The sequence below is a fragment of the Pithys albifrons genome, chromosome 7 (genome assembly GCF_047495875.1).
Source record: "Pithys albifrons albifrons isolate INPA30051 chromosome 7, PitAlb_v1, whole genome shotgun sequence".
NCBI classification, from domain to species: Eukaryota; Metazoa; Chordata; class Aves; order Passeriformes; family Thamnophilidae; genus Pithys; species Pithys albifrons.
The window spans coordinates 60,282,729-60,307,970 of NC_092464.1; the positions used below are offsets into that span (position 1 = coordinate 60,282,729).

The 25,242-nt window shown below is 51.1% G+C and overlaps 2 protein-coding genes and 1 pseudogene across 2 annotated transcripts in view; 2 read left to right on the forward strand and 1 right to left on the reverse strand.

Moving 5' to 3' along the window:
- The window catches only part of LOC139673810 (zinc finger protein 850-like), a 1,066,517-nt gene that overhangs the window by 593,408 nt on the left and 447,867 nt on the right, over positions 1 to 25,242 (reverse strand). The gene's annotated exons all lie outside the window — the stretch shown is intronic.
- Positions 8,705 to 14,354, forward strand: LOC139674301 (olfactory receptor 14C36-like). Its single transcript, XM_071560490.1, has 2 exons — positions 8,705 to 9,631; positions 14,349 to 14,354. The coding sequence occupies exons 1-2, from the start codon at positions 8,705 to 8,707 to the stop codon at positions 14,352 to 14,354; spliced, it is 933 nt and encodes a 310-aa protein (XP_071416591.1).
- LOC139674302 (olfactory receptor 14J1-like) lies at positions 21,016 to 21,963 on the forward strand (annotated as a pseudogene).

The window sequence follows — 25,242 nt, forward strand, 5'->3', positions numbered from 1 at the left end:
GTGTCGGGGAGTATAACAAGCAAGGTGGGAGGAGTCTCTGGGCTCTTCGGTCCATGCTTCTGACCAGGACGGTTCCCGCTCCCTGACTGCTGATATCAGGCCCTCCTGCCGGTCGGCACGTCTGTTTAGCCAGGGACGTGAGCACATTCCTGTTAATTCCTCTTTCCCTCTTGCTGGGAGGTTTCCTCTGGGGAGGGGGTTTGGTTGGTTTGGAGTTTCACCTGTTAGCTGGGGTGACCTCGGTGAGCCTGTTGTTGTTTCCTGTCACTATGTGCTATTTCATATTCTGTGTTAAGCTCTCCTCTTCTCTGTATAAATATAAAAACCTCACTGTGTTTAAAGCCTCGTTTCTGCTGTTTTCCCTCACTCTCCTGCTCTGGGAGTGGACTTTTTGACTGGGTACCAGGCAGTTGGCATTTTGCCAGCTCAAACTGTAACATTCTTTTGGTGCCGAAACCCGGGAACTGACCAAGGGTGTTGGCAAGTTTCCCGGGAGCTTGGCTGTGTTCCCGGGGATTGTTTAGGTAAACTAGTGTAGATTATCTTGTGTTTTGGGAACACGTTGGGCATTGAACGTAAAACAAAATGGAGAGCAAATTGGTAATAGGCCTTTTGTTAACACCTTTCTTAGTTATAACTGTCAGTTTGCCTTTGTTAGTGCTTATTCAATTTCACATGGTGAGAGCTACTCTGCCTGGTACAACCTTTGACTTCAATTTTCTTTTCTCCCTCCAAGATCTGCCTGATTTCAACGTAGAAGATTTCATAGCAGGAGCATACACAGTTTTTGGGGATTCTTACTTGGTGTTTTTGATGACAATCGTGGGACTGGTGAAAACCCCTGGTGCATTGATAGGTTTGAAAAAGGTGGTGTTATGCTGGTGGTTTCGGTTCAGGACAGAGCAAGCTTCAAATCAGGGTTTTAATAGACCCTTATTGGGACGTCCCTTGAAGAAGTCACTGCCTGGGTGGCAGGGAAGATGGAGTAGCCTGGGCATGTTAATAGGACGTTTGGCACCTCCTGTTACCTGGCAATTTACTCCGGAGGAGATGCTCGACCCTAACAAGCTGGCACATTGCCTGGAGGAAGGATGCCTTGCTTATTCTGACCCAAACCACCAGCTGCTTGCCTTCTATTGGGGTTTGGCCCATGCCTACCGAGCTGCAATAGAGCATTGCCAAAAAGGTACAAGGGAGGACACAGGGACCCAGATTGTGGGGGACACTACAGACACCCCAAACCAGACAAGTACCCAGATCAATCAGCAAAAAACTATTATTGCTCCTGTAGTGAAAAGGAAGTCATGGATAGGGACATCAGAGGGAGCAACAGTAGGAGAAGGAGCTGGTGAGGGGACAAGTGCGAGTTTTTCAACAGATGATACAGGTGCAGGGCCTTCAACAGAGGGGGCCAAACAATCACCCGGGAAACAGGAACGGCCAAGGGAAATTAGACAGGAGACCATAATATCCAGATCACTGACCCCAGCAGAACTTCGGGACATACGGAAGGAATACAGGCGCCTGCCTGGTGAACGAATTCTTACATGGGTGCTCCGATGTCGAGATGGAGGAGCTGGGTCTTACGTGTTGAATGGTCAAGAAACACAACACCTGGGCACTATTGCAAGAGACGATAAAATTGAAAAGGAGATGGCAAAGACAGAGGGCGATTGCAATTTGTTGCTGCGACTCTTTGGAGGTTTGACTGGGACATACCCATATAGGGAGTCTCTACAGAGTTCCCCACGGAAGTGGACAACCATAGATGAGGCCAGCCAGTACCTACGGGCATGGCGCTGTTAGAGCTTCTCTATGGTGATCCTCTGGACGGACTTGCTACCACTAACCCAGAGCATGTCCCCTGCACGATGCCGATGTGGAGGAAAGTAATACAAGGTTGCCCTCCATCGTTAGTCAGCTGCCTGCTAACAGTTCTTCCCGAGAGTGGTGACCATGTACCCCGGACAGTGGGTGACATGTGCAGTTGGCTACGGACTATAGAAGAGGGGCTTGACGCTCTACGGGCTGATCTTCCAGACTCTAGGGGCAGCCCTAGGTCTCGTGGCCAACAGGTCACTGAGAGAAGGGTGCCCTCCGATACCTCTGACGAAGACAGAACCGAGGAAAGGCCACGGTCTCGGTCTCATTTTCGATCCCGGTCTCGTCCGCATTCCCCTCGTAGTGCACACGGGAAGAGAAGCCCCAAGAGTAAACCACGTAGTGAACGTGGATGGTTGTGGGCTAGCCTACGTGCACTGGGGGAAGACATGGAAAGGTGGAATGGTGAGCCTACCTTTAAGCTCGGAGCCCGGTTGCAAGAGTTAATAGAGAAGAAAGCTGGCAAAAAGGCTGTCCATATAGTTGAGGCAGAGACCCCGCAAAGGAAACATCGGTCCCCGAGACGTAAAAGGAGAGACTCCATCACCTCCGATGGAGGAGTCTCTGATAGAACATCACTGAGGTCAGATAGCGAGTGCTCGGAGCAGGAGCAGCAATAGAGGGGCCCTGCCTCCGGCCAGGAGGAGGAAAGGGACAACCGAGTTTTCTGGACAGTGTGGGTTCGATGGCCTGGCACATCAGCTCCTCGGAGATACCGAGCTCTGGTCGACACTGGCGCCCAATGTACATTGATGCCGTCGGAACATGAGGGTACAACCGTACATAGGCGACAGTATCAGACAAACCGAGATGCTGTGACCCCCATCCATAGGTTGATCAAGAAGCTGGAAAGTCAAGGGGTGGTCAGTAGAACACATTCACCCTTCAACAGCCCCATTTGGCCTGTACGCAAACCAGATGGAGAATGGAGACTGACAATGGACTATCGTGGCTTGAATGAGGTCACGCCACCATTGAGTGCCGCTGTGCCAGATATGTTGGAGCTCCAGTATGAGCTGGAGACCAAAGCAGCAAAGTGGTACACCACTGTTGACATCGCTAACGCGTTTTTCTCCGTTCCCTTGGCCGCAGAGTGCAGGCCGCAGTTTGCTTTCACCTGGAGGGGCATCCAGTACACGTGGAATCGATTGCCCCAGGGGTGGAAACACAGTCCTACCATCTGCCATGGGCTGATCCAGGCCGCACTAGAGAAGGGTGAGGCCCCAGAACACATCCAATATATTGATGACATCATCGTATGGGGAGACACAGCAAAAGAAGTATTCAGAAAAGGACAAAAGATCATCCAGATACTCCTCGAGGCTGGTTTTGCCATCAAGAAGAGTAAAGTCAAGGGACCTGCCAGAGAGATCCAGTTCCTAGGGGTGAAATGGCAGGACGGGCGTCGCCAGATTCCAACCGACATCATCAATAAGATTGTAGCAATGGCTCCCCCGACTAGCAAGAAGGAGACTCAAGCATTTCTGGGAGCCATAGGCTTCTGGCGAATGCACATTCCTGAGTACAGCCAGATTGTGAGCCCTCTCTACTTTGTGACCCGTAAAAAGAACAATTTCCAATGGGGTCCTGAACAACAACAGGCATTCAGGCAGATCAAGCAGGAGATTGCACATGCCGTGGCTCTTGGACCTGTCAGGATGGGGCCAGATGTACAGAATGTACTTTATTCCACAGCTGGAGATAAAGGTCCCTCCTGGAGCCTCTGGCAAAAAGTGCCTGGTGAGACGCGAGGGCGACCACTTGGTTTCTGGAGCCGAAGCTACAAAGGCTCTGAGGCCAATTACACCCCTATGGAGAAGGAAATCTTAGCGGCGTATGAAGGCATACGAGCAGCCTCAGAAGTCATCGGTATCGAAGCACAGCTTTTCCTGGCACCTCGACTACCAGTGTTAAGCTGGATGTTTAAGGGAAAAGTGCCCCCTACACACCATGCCACCGATGCCACGTGGAGCAAATGGATTGCTTTGATTACGCAACGTGTTAGAATTGGGAGCTCGAACCGCCCTGGAATTTTAGAAATCATTACTAATTGGCCTGAAGGTGGGAACTTCAGTCTGGCAGAGGAAGAAGGGGAGGAGTCAGTGAGTCGTGCTGAAGAAGCTCCACCATATAACCAGCTGCCAGATGAAGAGACGCGCTACGCACTTTTCACTGATGGTTCCTGCCGTATCGTAGGAAAGAGCCGGAAGTGGAAAGCAGCTGTGTGGAGTCCCACCAGACGGGTGGCAGAAGCCACTGAAGTGAAAGGCGAATCGAGTCAGTTTGCGGAACTCAAAGCTGTCCAATTGGCCCTAGACATTGCAGAAAGAGAAGGATGGCCAAGGCTCTACTTGTACACCGACTCATGGATGATAGCGAATGCCCTCTGGGGGTGGCTAGACCGGTGGAAGAAAATGAATTGGAGACGTAGAGGGAAACCCATCTGGGCTGCAGATCTGTGGCAAGACATTGCTGCCAGAGTAAAGAAGCTGTACGTGAGAGTCCGCCATGTAGATGCCCATGTGCCTAAAGGTCGAGCTAATGAGGAACATGATAATAACAGACAGGCAGACCGAGCTGCACAGATCGAGGTGTCACAAGTAGACCTAGACTGGCAGCAAAAGGGAGAATTGTTCCTGGCTCGATGGGCCCATGATGCTTCAGGCCACCAAGGCCGGGATGCAACTTATAAATGGGCACAAGACCGAGGGGTGGATTTAACCATGGACGTTATCTCTCAGGTTATCCGCGATTGTGAAACCTGTGCTGCCATTAAGCAGGCAAAAAGGTTGAAGCCCCTTTGGTATGGTGGACGCTGGGACAAGTATAGATACGGAGAAGCCTGACAGGTGGACTACATCACATTGCCACAGACCCGCCAGGGTAAGCGCTATGTGCTTACCATGGTAGAAGCGACTACCGGATGGCTAGAGACTTATTCGGTATCACATGCAACAGCCCGGAATACTATCCTGGGCCTTGAGAAACAGGTCCTGTGGAGGCATGGCACTCCAGATCGCATTGAGTCAGATAATGGGACTCATTTCAAAAACAATCTGGTGGCCACTTGGGCACGGGAGCATGGTATTGAATGGGTATATCACATTCCATATCATGCACCTGCGGCTGGGAAGGTTGAGAGATGCAATGGACTGTTAAAAACAACTCTAAAGGCACTAGGTGAAGGAACTTTGAGGAACTGGGATAAGCACTTAGCCAAGGCCACCTGGTTGGTTAACACTAGAGGCTCTATCAATCGAGCTGGTCCTGCCCAAACAGAATCCCTCCACACGGTGGATGGAGACAAAGTTCCCGCAATTCACCTGAGAGGCATACTAGGGAAATCTGTTTGGGTTACTTCTCCCTCGGGCAAAAGCAAACCCATTCGTGGGATTGTTTTTGCCCAAGGGCCTGGGAATACCTGGTGGGTGATGAGACAAGATGCTGAGATCCAGTGCGTGCCCCAAGGCAACCTAGCCTTGGGGAAAACCTAATTGTGTGCCTTGAGTTGTGTCTTGCAGGAAACCAGACACCGGATGAGAAAGACCCAAACAAAGCTGATACTGGTATCCCATGACATCCAACGATAAGGCAGCCCTAACCTGTGAACCAGTCCTGAACTTGGAACTGTGACTTTAACCAAAAGGCGAAGGACCCAAGCTGAACTGATGCTGGGGCTGATCCTTGATGAAAGGCCACCTGCCTCGAAAGACTGCATATGGACTATACATATATGCATATAAGCACGGAAAAAATAAATGATTACTGTGGGATATGGGCTGTTGATGTCATATGATATGAAATAAGGGGTGGACGTTGTAGTAGTTTTGGCTTTAGTCAGCATAGGTCCCCATTTAGGCCTCAGTTTTTAGCAGGCCTCAAAGGTTGTGACACAGATTAGAGGGGACAGGCATCATCTGACTTAAGCAGCCATAGTGGTATTTCATATCATCTGACATCATCAGGAAGTGTCGGGGAGTATAACAAGCAAGGTGGGAGGAGTCTCTGCTCTCTTCGGTCCATGCTTCTGACCAGGACGGTTCCCGCTCCCTGACTGCTGCTATCAGGCCCTCCTGCCGGTCGGCACGTCTGCTTAGCTGGGGACGTGAGCACATTCCTGTTAATTCCTCTTTCCCTCTTGCTGGGAGGTTTCCTCTGGGGAGGGGGTTTGGTTGGTTTGGAGTTTCACCTGTTAGCTGGGGCGACCTCAGTGAGCCTGTTGTTGTTTCCTGTCACTATGTGCTATTTCATATTCTGTGTTAAGCTCTCCTCTTCTCTGTATAAATATAAAAACCTCACTGTGTTTAAAGCCTCGTTTCTGCTGTTTTCCCTCACTCTCCTGCTCTGGGAGTGGACTTTTTGACTGGGTACCAGGCAGTTGGCATTTTGCCAGCTCAAACTATAACAATAAGACTCTGCAGTGTCACACTGGGCCGTTCATTCCATGAGGTTCCACAGTGTCCCAGTGGTGGTGTCAGAGATGGTGGAGCTTTTCTTTCTGTAGTCAGATATAGAATGAGAAAGAAATAACGTCACCAATGGCATCTGGGAAGGTCTATACTGGACATACGCAGAAAGGAGTTTCCCTCCAAGACAAGTGCTCTGATACAAAGCATCACCCAAAAGGAGTCTGGATCAGCCCAAGGCTTTGTGTGCCAAGGCAGAGCCAGGGAGGAGGGAGAGATGTCAGTGCAGGAAGGGGCCAGCGAGGTGGGGCAGCCGGGGGATGCCGACAGCCTGCAGGGAAAGGGGCAGGGCATGGACACCGTAGGACAGCCTGGGCTGGAGAGGAGACAGGGATGTGCAGAAGCTGAAAGGCCCCAAGAGAGCCAACTTGTGCAGGCCTTTGGCCATGGCTGCTGTGTGTACCCCTGATGGCATGAGGAGACAAGTGAGCCTTGCAGCCCTGGGGCCTCATTGCCTCCTTGTCCCTGCTCAGCAGCCTGGGAGGTTCCACCCCTTGGCATTGCACATCCCACATCCCAGTGCCCCAGGATAAGATGTGAGAATGAGTAAGGGACTGTATATGCCTTTCCAGGGGCTGGGTGTCAGGGCTTGGCCCTTTGGAATAAGGAAACATATAGAGGTTTCCTAAGCATGAGAGACACCTTTCCTTGCTTCTTCATAATTGTCACCACTGTCTGCAGTTTTCTGCTCTAACTGGAATCTGGGGACACTTTCTCAGTCTTATCTCTTAATTGGACCTATTAACACTACAAGAAACTTCAGAGTTTCACTCTCACTTTGACTTCTTGAGAAGTTGTTTGAAGTTACTCTGATGGACTGAGTCTGATGTAAACAACACAAACCCCCCAGAGGGCCATTAAATGCCCTGGGCTGTTGCTGTGCTGCTGAGCTGGGCCGGGCTCCTGGCACACAGGGAGCTCCTGGCAAGCGGGCAGCGCTGCAGAGAGACAGCTCTGCCCAGGAGCAGCTCCTGTGCACAGCCCAGCAGGGCTCAGGGCACTGCCAGGGCAGCTCAGGGACACCAGCAGGGCACAGACAGAGCTTAAAGGGGCTCAGCATTGGGAGGATGACTCAGAGCTCATGGAGGAGAAATCTTTGCAGTGCTGGACACGGTGAGTCTGTGGGTGCAGGGCAATGCAGGGGCAGCTCTGGAGGCATCTCCTAAAGCTGGCCCAGCCCCAGCTGATGGGATGTGTGAGGTGGGGGCTATTGGGGGACACTTTGGAATAGCTGTGGAGCCAGGGTGTGCAGCCAGGGGTGCCCAGGGCTGTGGTGCAGAGCAGGGTCCTGCAGCCCAGGGTGCTGTGCTGGGGCAGGGACTCTGCTGCCTGCCAGGGTCAGCTCTCAGCCAGCCTGGGGAGCTGCTCACAGGGCTGGGGGAGAAGGGCTGTAGGGAAGGAGCAATCAATGATAGGTGAGAGCAGGATACTTCCACTCTCAGGGTGCTGAAGGTGGCTGGCTCCTCACAGCTCCAAATCACAACAGGACATTCAAGAATGGAGTTTTAAAGAAGCACAGAAGGTTTTGTGAGACATGATTGGAATTGGTCCTGCTCTTTATGTCTTCTGCTCTGGCTTGCCCAGGTAGGCAATTGGACACAGAAATTTATTTCTCAGTCCAGCAGCGGGCACAAAAATTCTCCATCTTCTAGAATTAGAACTGAATAAAACAGGCAATATGAGAAATCACCACACTGTGCCCTACAGGCACCATCAGTGTCCCTTTTCCAGCCTTCTCAGGGTTGCTCTGACATTGCCATCAGAACCTGCCCAGATATTTTTCTCTTTAATCAGCTCTGAGGCACCAGAAATGGAAGTGCAGGGCAGATGGGAAACAGAACATTCGACACTGTATCTGTCTGTGCTGACTATGAACTAAACCACTGAGAGATAAGCACTGTTATCTCTCCCATCCTAAGGATGTTCACACTTTCATTGAGCAAAAGTTAGAATTTTTGCACCTAATAATACCACCTGATTGATATGGCTATAGAAAAAAAAAGAAAGCAAACAACTAGAACAAAAACCTCAGAGAAACTCACTATTATGTTCAGCTAAACCTGTTTTCTGCAGTCCAGAATCTTCTGCCATGAGAGCAGAGAGTGAAATTTTGTTACACTTGGCATTCCTTGTGAGTACTGGAGCTTTCACAAGCCAGATTCTGTGTGCCCACTGCATCAGGGCTGAACTAACTCACTGGAGCAGCACAATCGGGCCAGAGAGAAAAAATGCATCTGAAATTGTTGGATTGGGCAGGAAATTCTAGGAGATATTGGCTGATTTTTCCCTTAGAAGTCTGTCCTAAATTGTCACTGTCTTTCCCTTCTTGGACAGTGCTCCATGCCCAGAGGAATCTTATGAGTAACAGCAGCTCCATCAGCCAGTTCCTCCTCCTGCCATTGGCAGACACGCGGCAGCTGCAGCTCCTGCACTTGTGGCTCTTCCTGGGCATCTCCCTGGCTGCCCTCCTGGGCAACGGCCTCATCATCAGCGCCGTAGCCTGCGACCACCACCTGCACACCCCCATGCACTTCTTCCTGCTCAACCTGTCCCTCACAGACCTGGGCTGCATCTGCACCACTGTCCCCAAAGCCATGCACAACTCCCTCTGGGGCACCACAACCATCTCCTACATGGGATGTGCTGCACAGGTCTTCTTCCTTATTTTCTTCATTGGAACAGAGTTTTCCCTCCTCACCATCATGTGCTACGACCGCTACGTTGCCATCTGCAAACCCCTGCACTACGGGACCCTCCTGGGCAGCAGAGCTTGTGCCCACATGGCAGCAGCTGCCTGGGCCAGTGGCTTTCTCAATGCTCTGCTGCACACAGCCAATACATTTTCCCTGCCGCTGTGCAAGAGCAATGCCCTGGGCCAGTTCTTTTGTGAAATATCACAGATCCTCAAGCTCTCCTGCTCACAATCCTACCTCAAGGAGCTTGGGTTTCTTGTGGTTGGTGCCTTTTTAGTCTTTGGTTGTTTCATGTTCATAGTTTTCTCCTATGTGCAGACCTTCAGGGCTGTGCTGAGGATCCCCTCTGAGCAGGGACGGCACAAAGCCTTTTCCATGTGCCTCCCTCACCTGGCTGTGGTCTCCCTGTTTATCAGCACATCGTTTTTTGCCTACCTTAAGCCTCCCATGATCTCCTCCCAATCTCTGGATCTCGCATTGTCAGTTCTGTACTCGGTGGTTCCTCCAGCACTGAACCCCTTCATCTACAGCCTGAGAAATAAGGAACTCAAGGATGCTGTGAGGAAAATAATGACTCGATGCATTTTTACAGTAAATACCTGCCTGTTTTCATGTGCAAATCACTCACAAAGAAACTCATTACCTGTCCAACCTTCTGTCTCAGGTTTTGGGTGATGATTATGGTGCTTATTTTTTATTTTTTCGTCTTAAGTTGTGTGCAACTAAACTTTATTTTTGATCCTCAGTTTTTCTTTAATCCTTAATCTTTTGTGTTTTACTCGGAGTTGGTGTAAATGAGAGAATGATCATTTTAATATTTAAAGCAAATAAAAGATATTGGTGCAGTTTGTTTGTTCCAGTTCCTTCTTTTGTGGCCACAGGAAGGCCAGTGGCAGTGCCTGTGTGCAGAGGGAGAGAGTAAGACTATCACAGCGCAGCAGCATTGCCAGGGAGCACCAGCACTTTGTCATTTTATATCTGCTCCTTTTCCACTTCCACGCTCTTCTTCCAACCCTACTGTTGCTATAAGGCCTCAGTGCTCTTGCAACTTGGTCACATCCTGCTGCATGTCCGTCCTGGGCTCACAGGCAGGGACAGGCCGTGGGCACTGCTGGGACACAGCTGGGCTGCACAACAGCAGCTCCATCAGGGAAGGGCATCTCCTGAGGGCAGGGCAGGAAGGCTTTCAGCTTTCTCCAAAGTTGCCAATAGGAATGTGCTCAAGGAAGTGTCCTGGTAACGTAAATCCCAGTGCCCAGTTGCAGAATGTGAGTGTGCAGGGTGGGGGCACAAAGCAGTTTCCTTGCACAGCCAGATTTCCTGGGATGGGTCTGAAGCACCAGTCCTATGGGACAAACTGCATTTTCAAATCCTTTGTGTATGATACCAATTTCAGGGAGCCCTCGAGCAACCAGCCTTGGTTTAAAGACCAATATTGGAATGGGAACTCCAATAAAATGAACTCTTTCCCCTTTTATTCCCCACAAATACACAGAGACAAAATACAAGGAGGTATTAAATGAAAAAAATAATTTTAGTTACCAGAAATACAGCAGCAAAAGCGACACTACCAAGGGAATAGTTCAAACCAACAACAGAGAGTGAGAGAAATAGCTTTTATTTCTCCCCACCCTTGTCCCAACTCCCTTTTTTGTACAGATAGAAATGCTGATCAACATGTGCTTCCCATTCCCCTTTGCCCCCTGGAGGAACAAAGAACAAAAAGTAATACCACAGGAAAGGGGGCAAAGCAAAATCTGGAAAATGCCTCATACGAGACAAGTTGTGCTGCTGAAGCAAACGCTGACTCCAGAGGGGCCCAAGGGGTGGCAGAGCCACGACTTTGGTTCATGTGGCAGTTGGGGGGAGGCAGCGGGTCTGCTGATCCCATGGAGTTCTGGGGTCCCAGTGGCCCCTTGGGTCCTGAGGTTCTGAAATGACTCAGGGTCCCTTTTCTTCCATGAGTTTCCCTGCATGTCACAATGGCCCCTTGATCCCATGAGGTTCCATTGTCCCTATGGCATCTTGACTTCATGAGGCTGAACAGCATCCCTCAGTTCCTTTGGCTCCATCAGACCCTGTGGTGCCACAACTGCCCCTTGATTTGAAAAAGCTCCTCAGTGTCCCGGGGTTCCTTTATTTCCATGACACCCAGCAGTGTCAAAATGACCCCTTGATTCCATAAGGTTCTGAAACATTTCAGTTATTTTGTCCATGAGGCCCAGCATGTCACAATGGCCCTTTGACTCCATGAGGTTGCACAGTGTCATCACAAAGCTGAGCCCATCCAGATGGGAGTTCTGGGGAGACTGCGAGGAACTGGGATAATTGGGGAAGGATAGAGGAGCTTGGACAACAGAGAGGAAACATTTTGATGATGTCAAAATAGGTTCAGGTCATGCTGAGGGTTCTGAAACACTGACTGTGAAAACACTTCTGACAGACCTTTACCCAATTTCTGATCTCAAGCCCCAACCTAAAAGTGCTGCTACTCCCATTCAAAGGAATCCACTGCTCTAATCCCAATCTCAATCTGACCTCGAAGGAAAAGGCCAAACCCAGCACTCCAGACTCTTATTTGTACTCTAATGCCCATCCCAAACCTACACCTGCAGTATTATTATGAAACCCCCAAGCTTTAATCCTAACCCAGACCAAAAATCTTTCCCCCTAATCATGAACCACACTCTGTCAGCAGAATCCCAAACATCCCTAAACTTCTGCCTAATCCCTACCCTGAGCTCTAAACCCCAAGCCTTGACCATTAACTACTCCCAAACAGCCCTTGGGAGCAGGACAAGGACCTTGAGGGCCCAGAGCAGGCACAAGGTGTTGGAGAGGAATGTGAGGTGACCTGGACCTGATCAGCTCATGGCACACAAGGAGCAGATGGGTGGCAATGCTGTGAGGAGTCAGCTGGGCCTCAGCATCTCCAGGGGGCCATGGCTGGGAAGGGGCTGCCAGGTCACATCTGTCACCTCCCTGACAGGCAGCAGCAGCCTTGGGCACCCAGAGGCAGCTGAGCCACCTGTGCACACACCCTGAGAGCTGCCCCAGCTGAGAGTCCCTCTCAGGGGCCCTGAGGAGCTCTGGGCTCTGGCAACACAAACCTGCTGGAGTTTCAGAAGGCAAAGAGGTCAGTCCTGCCCTGGGGGCACAATGACCCAGAGATGAGGGCAGGGACCTGAACAGCTCTGGAGTGACCCCGAGGAGAAGGGCCTGGGCTGTGTGAGGGATGTCCTGAGGCACAGGGGCTCAGGATCAAAGTTAATAAGGACAACAGAACATGGCGCTGCCTTGGGGGAGTGTGGCCACCCAGACAAGGGAGGTGTCACCCCCTTGGAATGAGCCCTGGGGTAGCACATCTGGACTGATGTGTCTGGGTTTGAGGTTCCCCATTGTGGAGGAATGAGGAAGAACTGGAGAGGGTCCAAGGAAGATCTGGTTGGGTATTCGACAGGCTCCCCAGGGCACTGGTCACAGCTCCAAGCCTGATAGAGCTCAAGGAGGGTCTGAATGATCCTCACATGGTGTGACTCTTGGGGATGGTCCTGTGCAGGGCTAAGGGTTGGACTCAATTATTCTTACAGACCCCTTCCAGCTCAGCATATTCTGTGATTCTGCCAGGATGACAGAGCTTTTCTTGGTACTAGAAAGAGAAAGAAAGTCACAAAGTGCAGCTTAGGAGTTTCTGAGTAGAAGGGAGAAAAAAGAAATGTCACTCAGAGAGGAGCCTTGTGGTGCAAGAGGTCACCAATAGGGTGTCAGTATCATCCCATGGCTTTGTGTTCCAGGGAACAGCCAGAGATGGTGCAGAGACATCAGTGAGGGCACAGAAATGCTGCTGGGAGGGCTGGTGGCAAAGCAGGATGGGTGTGTGCAGCCTGCAAGGCCAGAGGAGCAGCAGGGACAGGGCAGGACAGGCTGCAGGACAGTTGGCCAAGGCCTCTGGCAGGGCTGGAAGGCACAAAGGCACCCATTGCTTTCTCCCTTTGGCTCTGGCAGCTGCCTCTGCCACTGAGGTCACCAGAAGGAACTTTCTTTTGAGGTTCTGGACTTTGTTTCTCCCTCACCCCTCCCTGAGGAGGCTGGGAGGGGTTGCACAGATTTGAACATTTGTTGTTCTTCCCCCTCCCATCCCACTGCCCCACAAACAGCCCTGAGCCACCTGTGAGGGACAGGACCTGCTGTGCCAGGGCCTGGGGCTCAGGCCTTGGCCTTTGTGCTTCCTCCAACCAGCCCAGGATTTTCTCAGCATTGCAGGTGCCTGCACAGAGCCTTTGTCTCCCTGCAATCAGGGCCTCCAGGGACCTGCTCTAAGGAGTCCCTGGGGACGTTTTGTCAGTGCCTGCCCTCAGTGGGGCCATTGGTGCTTCAAGGGACTTGGAGTTTGGCTTCTGACTTCTTGAGCAGTTTTTCAAATTTTGTCTCACTACTTAAGGATCATGGACTCATCTCCAAATACTCATTGGGGCTTATTAAAACACAGAAAAACAATTTATTTCTCTTCCTTTAATTGTCTTCAAGTCTTGAAGACTTGTACTAATTGGAGTTGTTTTGTAGTTTTGCTAAGGAGGAAATTTCAAAGTGGACTGAAAAAAAAATTTTTGTTTTTAGTGAAAGGGAATGATTTATACAGAGACTTGAGCTGCAAGAGGGTCAGGGTGCAAAGGATTTGGATACAAAGGATTTAAAACAGAGTAATAGTACTGTATCATTGATGAGTTTCTCAGTTATCAAGTGAATTGACACCATTTGCTACAATTTTAACAGTGACTCAGTTATAGATTCACAACAACAACATTCACACCACACTCAATTCACACACACACAGGCAGAGATGTGTGGACACATCAATACCTGTGTGTGTAAAGGTGCCCATCCACAATTCTCCTGGTTGTCAGTGAAACACTCCCATCCCATCCCTTTGTGTTTCCCAAGAGACAAGGGGGGCACCTGGAGGGGTGTGTTTGTTGAGGGGGGATCAGAATTGTCCTGGGCATCAGCGACGCTCTTTGGAGTGTTGCAAACTTGAGGGTTCCCGAGCTCCGAGAGGCTCCCAGAGGTGCCCACTGAGAGGGAGGTGCTGGGGAGCTCCAGGGGCCTCCCTCAGGACCTCTGTTTGTGGGGTCACAGGGTGACTGGCTTTAGTTCTCTGCTGAATTTCCATCCTCATGTCAGGAATTACTGGAGTTTCCAAAATGTTTGGGAATTGTTCCACTTGTGCTACATACGATTCATGTAGGGAATGTTCCAAGGCTTTCAGAGAGTGGGTGATTGTTCTGTGATCCCCACCTGTTATGGGCAGGATTGACCCCACCTTTATCATACAGGAGCACTTGGCACAGTCAAGGGACACTTTACCACACACTTGTAACAGTCAAGGGAACTTTCCTGGCTCATCTGGTTTGGTCAAGGCTTGTCAGGAGCACCTGAAAGACTTTTCAGTAGGTCCTGGGCAGATGAGCTTGACGGGCTTGATGAGACAAGAGATAATGGTTTTAAACTTACAGAGGGCAGATTTGAACTAGATATAAACAAGAATCTTTTACACTGAGGGTGGTTGCCCAGAGAGATGGTCGGTGCCCCACCCTTGGAAACATTCAAGGGCAGCTTGGATGGGGCTCTGAGCAACCTGACCTAGTTGAAAATGTTCCTTTTCATTGCAGGGGTCTGGATTGGTTGACCTATAAGGGCCCTTAGGACTCACACTGTTTATGATTCTGTAGTTCCTTATTGTCCTACAGGAGCCAAGGCTGACAAGGCTCACACAGGTTTCAGCATCCCCTTTGCTGGCCCAGGTGGCAGCTCTGCTAAAAAGCTGCTGCAAAGAACCTCCAGACCTAAAGGAGCTTTTGTGCTGAGTTCAGCTGTGACTGTCAAGGGACTGGGAGGTTGATGTGACTTCCAGGTGCCCACTAAGGCTCTTTGTCACTCCTCACAGGAACACAGAAAGCTGCTACCAAGTGCCCAAAGTCCCAGGCAAGCAACAGGTTTGATTCAGATCCTGCTGGGGTGGGTGGCAATGAAAGAGCAACTGAGGTGTCCCCAAGGAGTAATCCCTGCTGTCCCCAGGGTCAGAGAGATGCAGAGCTGGGCTGTGCAGGCTGACAGGGCAGGGCTTGGCTGCCTGTGGGGTCTGTGCAACTGAGGGTATCAAGCATTGGAGGAGAATGTCCAGGGAAGTGTCTGAGTCACCATGGAATCAGAGTAATTAAGGTTGGAAATGACCTCTAAGATCATGGAGCCCAAGTTATCATCACTGTCACCTTCACCAACAACTAAATCATGTCCCAGGTACCATGCCCAGACATCTTTTGGACTTTTTCAGGGATGGTGACTCAGCCCCTTCCCTGGACAGACTCTTTCAATGCTTGGCAGCTCTTTCAGGGAAGATCATCCTTTTTGGCCTTGAAATACTTGTCCCTTGAGGCATTTGTCCCTCCTCTCTGACACTCTCATGTCTTCAATCCCTTCCACAAGCCTTGGCTCTGCACCACACTCCCTCTGATTTCCAGTGACCACAATTCCCAATGGTGCTGATCCATGTGGGCTACAAGTCAGGTAAACAGTTCACCAGGGTTACAAGGGCTAATGACTCATCCTTGGTTTCCCACCCTTGTTGACCCCTTCTGTTTCTGCCTATTCCCACCTATATTGTGCAAGAGCTCCTGGTGCCCTCATGGAGTCCCTGTGGCTTGACTGGAACAGTCCAGGGACACTTTTCTGCTAAGCTGGGTCAGTCAAGTCTTAGGAGGAGCTTCTGAGGTCAGGCCCCAGGATGGGGCTGGGCCTTGGAACAGGCTGCCCAGGGACCTGGCAGAGTCACCATCCCTGGAGGGGCTTACAAGGGGTGTGGATGTGTCACCTGGGTACATGGTTTGTTGGTGGACTTGGCAGGTCTGGATTGTGGTTGGACTCGGTGACCTTGGAGGGCTTTTCCAACCTCAGTGATTCTCTGAGGCAATGACTCATCAGCTCTATGATTCTGATAATTTTTCTCCTGCAATCACATTCTGATATGATGGAAATGGTATTGACATTTCCTTGAAAGTATTGAATCATTTCAATTGATAAAAATATGTCATTTAAAACTCAAAATATCAAAAAAAATTCTTTGGTTTTCAGACTGAGCTGCACTGACTCACCATCACTGCCCAGAGCGACTGGAGGCCTAGATGTATTTGAGGTCCTTCCCTGGCACTGGCAGCTGTCACAGAGGACCTGCAGGATATCAGAAACCTGTTGGAGCTGCAGATGGAACCTGGGCAGAGGGTCCCAGGGAAACTGCATAAGAGTATCAGGTATTTGTGTCCTGGTAACACAAGAAGAAGAACACAAAAGAATATTAAAAGCTTAACATTTTCTTCCCTCTGGATGGTTTTTGGATACCTGTCTGTCTAGGAAAGTGCCCAGTGGTCCAGTTAAACCCTTCCTGCCCAGCACTGCCCCTGCCCCACCTCACACAAGGAGATCCCTGAGGTTTCTGAGGTGGAGCTCTCTCACCTGACACAGGGGAGCAGTGACCAGTGTCAGTGACACCCCTGGGGTTTGGATGATAAACTTTGCACTCATCTCACACATCTGTTACAGTGGCTTCCTGTAAGACTCCCTAAATCATCAAATCACTTTTCCTTTCCATCCTCTCCAGGGTACAGGATGTGTGACTCTGGTTTAGGAGATGAAATAGGTGGGAATGGTCTCACTTGGAGCTCACAGGAGGCATCGAGCTCACAGGCCCTTGTCCTGCTGAGCGAACCTGCTCAACATCTCTTGGTAAAGCAGCAAGGGGGGCTCTGGGCACTGAAGGAGACTCCTGGAATGAATGGGGGGAAACTTCCTGACCCAGGTAATACAAGGCCTTTCCAGGGGGGATGTGTTACTGGATCTTTGGTCACCAAGGCAAGTGGTGACCAGTGGTGTCCTGGGCTGCCTCCAAAGCAGCCTGGGCAGCAGGGGAGGGGGATTCTGCCCTCTCAGGTGAGACCCCACCTGCAGAGCTGCCTCCAGCTCTGGGGTCCCAGCACAGCAAGGACATGGAGCTGTTGGAGCAAGTCCAGAGGAGGCACCAAGATGATCAGAGGGATGGAGCAGCTCTGCCATGAGGGATGGCTGAGAGAGCTGGGATTGTTCGCCTGGGAGAAGGGAACCTTTAGGGTGGCATAATTGTGGCCTTCCAGTACCTTAAAGAACAAAATAGAAGATGGAGAGAGACTATTTACCAGGGCCTGGAGTGACAGGAAAAAGGGGAATGACTGAATTAGAAGGTTTAGATGAGGTATTAGGAAGAATATTTTCCCTCTGAGGGTGCTGGCACAGGTTTCCCAGAGAAGCTGTGGATGCCCCATCCCTGGAGTGTTCAAGGCCAGGCAGGGCAGAGCTCTTGGGCAACCCAGTCTAGTGCAAGGTGCCCCTGTTCATGTCACGGAGGTTGGATATAGATGATCTTTGAAGATCCCTGAAACTCAGGACACTCTATGATTCTGAGTTACTTCAGGCAACTGTGAAAGAGCCCAACATCTTGACCCAATTGGGGAAAAGGTAATTTTCAAAAAATGGAAATTAAAGACAGTAATGCAAAGACCCATCAGGTCCAGCCCCATAGAAAATGATATTTCTTATGCTGTGGGTGCAGAAGGCAGTAGGTGTTGGGTTGTGCCTCAGAACACTCAAGCAGATCTGGTCAATGCACCCACGAGCCAAGGCAAACACTGAGCAGAGTGAGGGGCAGAGAGTGGGGGCCTGACATGCAGAAGAAGCAGATTGCTGGTGGAGGAACTGCCTTTCCTATGCCATGACCAGGGCACATCCCACTGCAGGAAAAGCCCCAGGCCAGCCCCAGCACATTGAAGGCCACGGGCACAACTCAGAGTGACTTGGTGGCGCCTCTGCCAGGGAGAGCCTGAAACCCCAAATGCATCTTGGCAGCAGCAGGTCCTGCCAGTCCATGGCCAGGAGCCCTCCCTTGCCAGCCCAGCCTGGTGGGCAACACTGCAGAGCTGCTGGTTAAGGGTGTTCTTTCTTGCTGGGCTCTGCAAAGCCACTTCTGCTACAGGAGCTTCATGGGGAAGGAATTGGGCCCCAGTAACTTGGAGACAAGATATTAATCAAAACCTGCTCATGCTGTTGCCAAACCCCTCTGAAATGATTGGGGTAATAAAACCCCCTAACACTGAATGTTTGGTGTTAGAAAGGAAGGCATCACTTTATTCCCAGTGCTCTCTGTGTGTCCAAGAGAAATCCTTTCACACAGACACCAATGCATCAATTTTTACCTATTTAAACACTTTTAGCAAACAAAAGAATCAATGTCCATTGGTCCTGAATCACAAAATTCCCTTGAATTAATTAATATTCTATTTCTTAGCAATGGAGGGATTAAGAAAATGGGAAAGATTGTGGGATCAGTTGCAGGACATGGCAAGGGAAAGGCACTGACCAGTCATCTCTTTGCACATGCCCAGCTCCTTTCATACACTTTTCTCTTTATTTTCTCATGCCTGTTCCTCCACATATCACTTCATTCATTTCCTGGACATCCCATGGCACATCATGCACAATTCCTAAATGCACTTTCTGGCTTCTCACCCTGAGTCTCAGGACCTGAGTGAGAAAACCCCCAACCTCAGCTGCAAGGCCATCCTGGGGGCTGTCACTGATCACTTGGGGAGCCTTTCATGCAGATATGTTGGAAATCTCTATTAGTTCCTTTGTAACTTTTGAGTTTTGAAAGGTTCCTCCAAAGTCATTGAAATTCATGTCCCTAAAAGGACTGTTTATCCATTTTCATAAAGTGTTGGGGATTAGGTCACATTAAAATGCCAACATGGTGCATGTAGGTATTTGCAACCCTGTGGAGAAGGAGTTGGGGTTACAGGAAAAAAGAATAATAAACTGTTTGGGTTGGAAGAGACATAAGATGACCACTAGTCAAAGTGCACTTCAGTTACTCAGGGACACCTTCCACAAGTTTAGGTTGTACAAAATTCCAAACCTTGGGCAGCTCCAGGAATGGGGTTTCCACTTACTCTGTAACCTGGCCCAGGTTCCTGCCACCCTCAGCACAAAATATTTCTTCCTGACATCCAATGGAAATCTCCCCTCATTCAGTTCCAGTTCCTGTGCCTTGTTCTGCCAATACAACCTTTGGCAAAAAGTGTCACTCTGTCTCTCCCGCACTAAGAGCACAACATTTTCATGGCTAAATACCAGAGATATCGTATGAAGGGGTTTGGAAGCCTCCAAGCCCTGGGCCCAGTGGTGTGGAGACTGAGGAAAGAACCGGAGAAGCCTGAGAGGCCTTGAAGGGCAACTGGGGAGGTCCAGACTGCACACAAGGAGAAAGGAATTTCCCCCCAAGGGCAGTGCTGTGGTGCAACACATTCCCCTGAAGGAGTCCGGATCAGTCCAAGGCTTTGTGTTCCAAGGCAGAGCCAGGGAGGAGGGAGAGATGTCAGTGCAGGAAGGGGCCAGCGAGGTGGGGCAGCCGGGGGATGCCGACAGCCTGCAGGGAAAGGGGCAGGGCATGGACACCATAGGACTGCCTGGGCTGGAGCGGAGACAGGGATGTGCAGAAGCTGAAAGGCCCCAAGAGAGCCAACTTGTGCAGGCCTTTGGCCATGGCTGCTGTGTGTGCCCCTGATGGCATGAGGAGACAAGTGAGCCTTGCAGCCCTGGGGCCTCATTGCCTCCTTGTCCCTGCTCAGCAGCCTGGGAGGTGCTGCCCCATCCTCCTGCCCCTGGCATTGCACATCCCAGATCCCGGTGCCCCAGGAAGAGCCCTAAACAATATGGGAGGTACAGGATCAGCCTTCCCAAATCCTGGGGGTCACGGCTGTGACCGTGGGATTCATGAACCGCTTCCTACTTTCCTCAGCATCAGAGTGACCTTGTCCATATTTGTCATCATTTTCTACAACTTTATGTTCTAACTGGAATCTGGGGACACTTTCTCAGTTATGTCCCTCAGAGGGACTAATTAACAACAAAAGAAACTTTAAAGTTTGATTCTGACTTTGCTTTCTCATGAGGCTCCTGGAACTTTCCTCAGGGTCTGAGGTTCAGGGACTCAGCACCAAAGACCCCAGAGGGCCATTAAATGCCCTGGGCTGTTGCTGTGCTGCTGAGCTGGGCTGGGCTCCTGGCACACAGGGAGCTCCTGGCAAGCGGGCAGCGCTGCAGAGAGACAGCTCTGCCCAGGAGCAGCTCCTGTGCATAGCCCAGCAGGGCTCAGGGCAATGCCTGAACACACCGAGGGCAGAAAAGCAGGGCAGAGAGAGGTTACACACAGTCTGGGGTGTGAGGAAAGTTGAGAGGAAGATCCACAGAAGAGGAGTCTTTCCAGGCTTTGAGAAGGTAAGTCTGCATGAAGGGCAATGTATGTGCAGTCTGTGGGAAGATCTCCCAACGCTGGCACATCCCACAGCCTGGGGGGTCTCTAATGTGGGATATCACACTTTCTCTGGTGCTGAAGAGGAGGACAGGCTGCAAAGCAGGGACTCTCTGCTGCACCATCCCAGGGACATCCCAGCAGGGTTCCCTCCTCCCAGGGATGACTGTAGGTTTTGAACCCTGGCTGTGCCACCCAGGCTGTCCCAAACTGTCCTGCAGAGCAGGGTCCTGCACCCCAGGGTGCTGTGCCAGGGCAGGAGCTCTGCCACCTGCCAGGGGCAGCTCTCAGCTAGTCTGGGGAGCTCCCTCAGTGCTGGGGGAGAGGCTGTGGATAGAAAGAGCAAACCCTGGCAGGGCAGGGCAGGGCAGAGCAGGTTTATTCACCTATCAAGTTAGAGTTTCAGAGTTGAGTATTTCTTACAGAAGCAGAGCACTCAGGGATATTTTCCAGGGGATACTTCAAGGGGAAGGTGAAAGGGGAGTGTGAGTAGAAGGGAAAGGGGTATTGGGATATGGCTGTGATTATTCTCAGAAATATCTCATCTGATTTGTCACTGTTATTTCCTCCTTGGACAGTGCCCCACCTCCAGAAGTAGCAAATGCCCAACAGCAGCTCCATCAGCCAGTTCCTCCTCCTGCCATTGGCAGACACGCGGCAGCTGCAGCTCCTGCACTTGTGGCTCTTCCTGGGCATCTCCCTGGCTGCCCTCCTGGGCAACGGCCTCATCATCAGCGCCGTAGCCTGCGACCACCACCTGCACACCCCCATGCACTTCTTCCTGCTCAACCTGTCCCTCACAGACCTGGGCTCCATCTGCACCACTGTCCCCAAAGCCATGCACAACTCCCTCTGGGACACCACAACCATCTCCTACATGGGATGTGCTGTACAGGTCTTCTTCCTTATTTTATTCATGGGAACAGAGTATTCCCTCCTCACCATCATGTGCTACGACCGCTACGTTGCCATCTGCAAACCCCTGCACTACGAGACCCTCCTGGGCAGCAGAGCTTGTGCCCACATGGCAGCAGCTGCCTGGACCAGTGCCTTTCTCAATGCTCTGCTGCACACAGTCAATACATTTTCCCTGCCCCTGTGCCAGGGCAATGCCCTCGGCCAGTTCTTCTGTGAAATCCCCCAGATCCTCAAGCTCTCCTGCTCACACTCCAACCACAGGGAAATTGGGCTCCTTCTGGTTAGTATCTGCTTAGTGTTTGGTTATTTTGTTTTCATAATTTTCTCCTATGTGCAGATCTTCAGGGCTGTGCTGAGGATCCCCTCTGAGCAGGGACGGCACAAAGCCTTTTCCACGTGTCTCCCTCACCTGGCCGTGGTCTCCCTCTTTATCAGCACTGATGTGTTTGCCCACCTGAAGTCTCCCTCCATGTCCTCTCCAACTCTGGATGTGGTGGTTTCAGTTCTGTACTTGGTGGTGCCTCCCACACTGAACCCCCTCATCTACAGCCTGAGGAACCAGGAGCTCAAGGATGCTGTGAGGAAAATGATGACTGGATGCTCTCCAGAAGCATAAAACTGTTGTTTCTGTTGATGTCTGCATAGCATTGGGACTGGAACTCATTACAGCCCCATCCTGGTTTCTCAGTATTTTGGTGGGGGTCATGAGATAAGTTTGTGCAAAATTAAATTTTTAATTAACCTCCATTATAATCTAGTGTTTTTCTTTGGAGTTTGACCCAGAGACTGTCTAAATGAGGATTTGTTCCACTTGAGTAGTTACACAAAATAAAGGACAGTGCAGTGACTTGTTTGATCCTTCTTCTTAGGCATTCAGAAAGGACAGCTCAGTGCAGGACAGTGCATGTTTACAGAGAAGAGGGAACTCTTCAGAGCTGCCCTTTCTCTTCCACACTCTCCTAAGCCCTTGTGTTGGTCCAAGGCCTTGGTCCTCTGCCAGGTTGGTCACATCATGCTGTGTGTCCATCCTGGGCTCACAGGCAGGGACAGGCCATGGGCACTGCTGGGACACAGCTGGGCTGCACAACAGCAGCTCCAGCAGGAAAGGGCATCTCCTGAGGGCAGGACAGGAAGGCTTTGGGCTTCCTCCAAAGTTGCTCTTAAGAACATGCCTAACAAAGAGACATTCAAGAGGCAATTTGTGCTGCTTTGTCTGCCCATGGCTCAGTGTGATGAGATCAGGGTCCCAGTGTGACTTTCAAAGGACTTAGTTCTGGTTCAGGTTTTACTTGTTGGTGGCCAGAGACCATGCAGATGAGATTAACCTCCCTGGGGCTCAACAGCTTGTGACAGGGCTGATGGCAGGTAAGTGATTTGCTTAAGACACTTTGGAGCTGCCAGGAGAACACGAGACCTGCAGCAACAGTGTGAGCAGGAGCTGACAGTGAATAGAGCCCAAGGAGAACAGGCCTGTCCAGCTCGGAGTCACCCAGAGATAATAGTCTACATCTGAGTGTGAACTGAAAAAAAAGAGCCCTGCAACCCCAGGGAATACAGCAGGTTGAGGGAAAGGAGTCCTGTGATTCATTTTACTTTCAATAAATATTCATAGTCTGGATCCAGTGCAGCCCTCAAACCCATCTCCCAGCACTGGAACAAGGCAGGGCCCCTCTGAGCACCCTCCATGACCACACAAGAGCTTGTGTGGCAGGGGGTCAGTGGCAGGGACCACCATCAGCTGGCTCTGCCTCCCAGCCTGACCAGCACAGCCCAGCAGAGCCCCCCATGGCCCCAGGCACCGCAGCCCCTGTGCCCTGCAGAGCAGCATCCCCAGCTCAGGGGCTGTGGGGAGCACGGGGAGGGGCTGCAGGAATGGCTGGTCAGGCCAGCACAGACGTGTTTCCCTGGGGAAAGGCTCTGTGGGGAGATGGGATGTGCCAGAAGAAGAGCAGGACAGGCTGTGTGTGTAGAGGAGCCATGGAAAGAGGCTCTCCAGTCCCTGGAGCTGTAGGTGATGCCCGCAGAGCCTCACGATTGATTCTCTCCTGCTGTCCTGGGGAGTGTGGCTGGCCCTGGGGCTGCAGGAGATGCCTGAGATGATGGTCTCCTGAACATTCCAGACACAGAGTCACTGTCCCTGACCTCCATTGCCTCCATTTCTTGCTGCAGGGCCAGACATGATTGTGCTGCTCTGTGGGGCTGGGGCTGGGGCAGGTGGATTGGTGGGACCAGGGAGGGGCTGGACTGGGCCATGCCAGGGAGAGGGAAACCCCAGTGTTGAGCTGAAGTGTGTGAGTGTGCAGGGTGGGGGCTCTGCAGGGCTGAGGTGCCTCCAGCCCCGGGCAGTGGCAGCAGGAGCCCGGGGAGACACTGCACTTGCTGCCAGGAACTGTCTGTGTGTGTGCAAGGGAAGGACTCGTGTCTCTGAACAGCCCTGGGGGTGTGAGCAGGGCATGAGCCCAGCTCAGGTGTGGGCACGAGCCCAGCTCAGGTGTGGGCACCTGTCAGAGCCCTCACATTTCTGGCTGTGACTGCAGGAACAACCTCCCTGTCCCAGGGACATTCATCTCACCATCCTTGAGCATGCCCATTGCAAATGTCCATGTCTCCTCCATCCCTCTCCTCTGCCTTTATGTCCCTTTCTTCCCACACCAGGAAACAGCCTGGGGGAATCTCCCCTGTGCAGTCAGAGAGGCTCTGTGAGCAGGAGTGACAGTGTTCTCCAGAAGGTGCATTTGTCCCCCTTGACATGGCCCAGAGCTCAGGACTGTGAAAACATTCCCAGGCACACACAGCTTGGAAAGATCATGGAACGCAAATTGGGAGAGGAAGAACAGAAGAGGCAAAATTAGGGATATGAAACCATCCCAGAGAAGTTCAGTAGCTCCTCTGAGCAATGTTTCTGCATTCAAAACACTGGTAGGAAATGTACTCTGATAAATAGCTGCACAAATATTTTCACATAAACAGTGAGTGAATCAGATTAATAGAACAAGTGTGTGGTGTTGTCAGTAAAAAGAAAATTATGAAAAAATCTTGAAATTAAAAATAAACAGCACATCATAATGATAGGCAAGAAAGTCTTCAACAATTACCAGGATTTCTTGTCTGCAGAGGTTTCAACTACCTCCTAAAACCCACACTCCTGGCTTCAGGCCATGACTTCCCAGAGCAGTCACAGAGTTGGCCACTGCCCCAGAGATGCCCCAGGGCAGCTCAAGGACCCAAGTATGAAAAGTCCCCCAGAGTGTCTGTGAGCCCTTCTGGAGCAGGAGCTGCTGGGCAGGAAGGACCAGCTGGGGAGGGGCAGGGAATCCCCCCCTGCAGCACTGCTGGCCAGGCTGAGGAGGGTCCTCTCCAGCACAGCAGAACATCCTGTCCCCTTGGGGGCTGGGCTGTCAGGTGTGTTCCCAGAACAGACTGGCCAAGGTGGGCAGGCAGATGCTCAGGGATCATGAAGGGTGTCAGAAAGCTGAGCCCATCCAGCTGAAGGATTTGGGGAGGTCAGGAGGAACTGGGACAAAAGGGATGGGATATTTGGGGGAGGAAAGAGGGGCTTGGCCAACAGAGAGGAAAGATTTTGGTGAGATAAAACCAAGTTCAGGTAATGCTGAGGGTGTTGAAACACTGACTGTGCAAACACTCCTGATGGACCTTTACCTATAATTTGTGTACCATTGCAACTTCTGTGAGGATAACTTGATACTCCTAATTTCACCCCCAGCAATCTTCTCTCAGGAACCAAAGGGACCCTGGGACACTGTGGAAAGCCTTGGAACCAAGGGGCCATTCTGACACTTGGGAACCTCATGGAATCAGAGTTCCTTTGTGACCCTGCAGGACCTCAAGGAAACAGAAGCCCATTGTGACCCTGTGGAGCCTCATGGAATCCAGG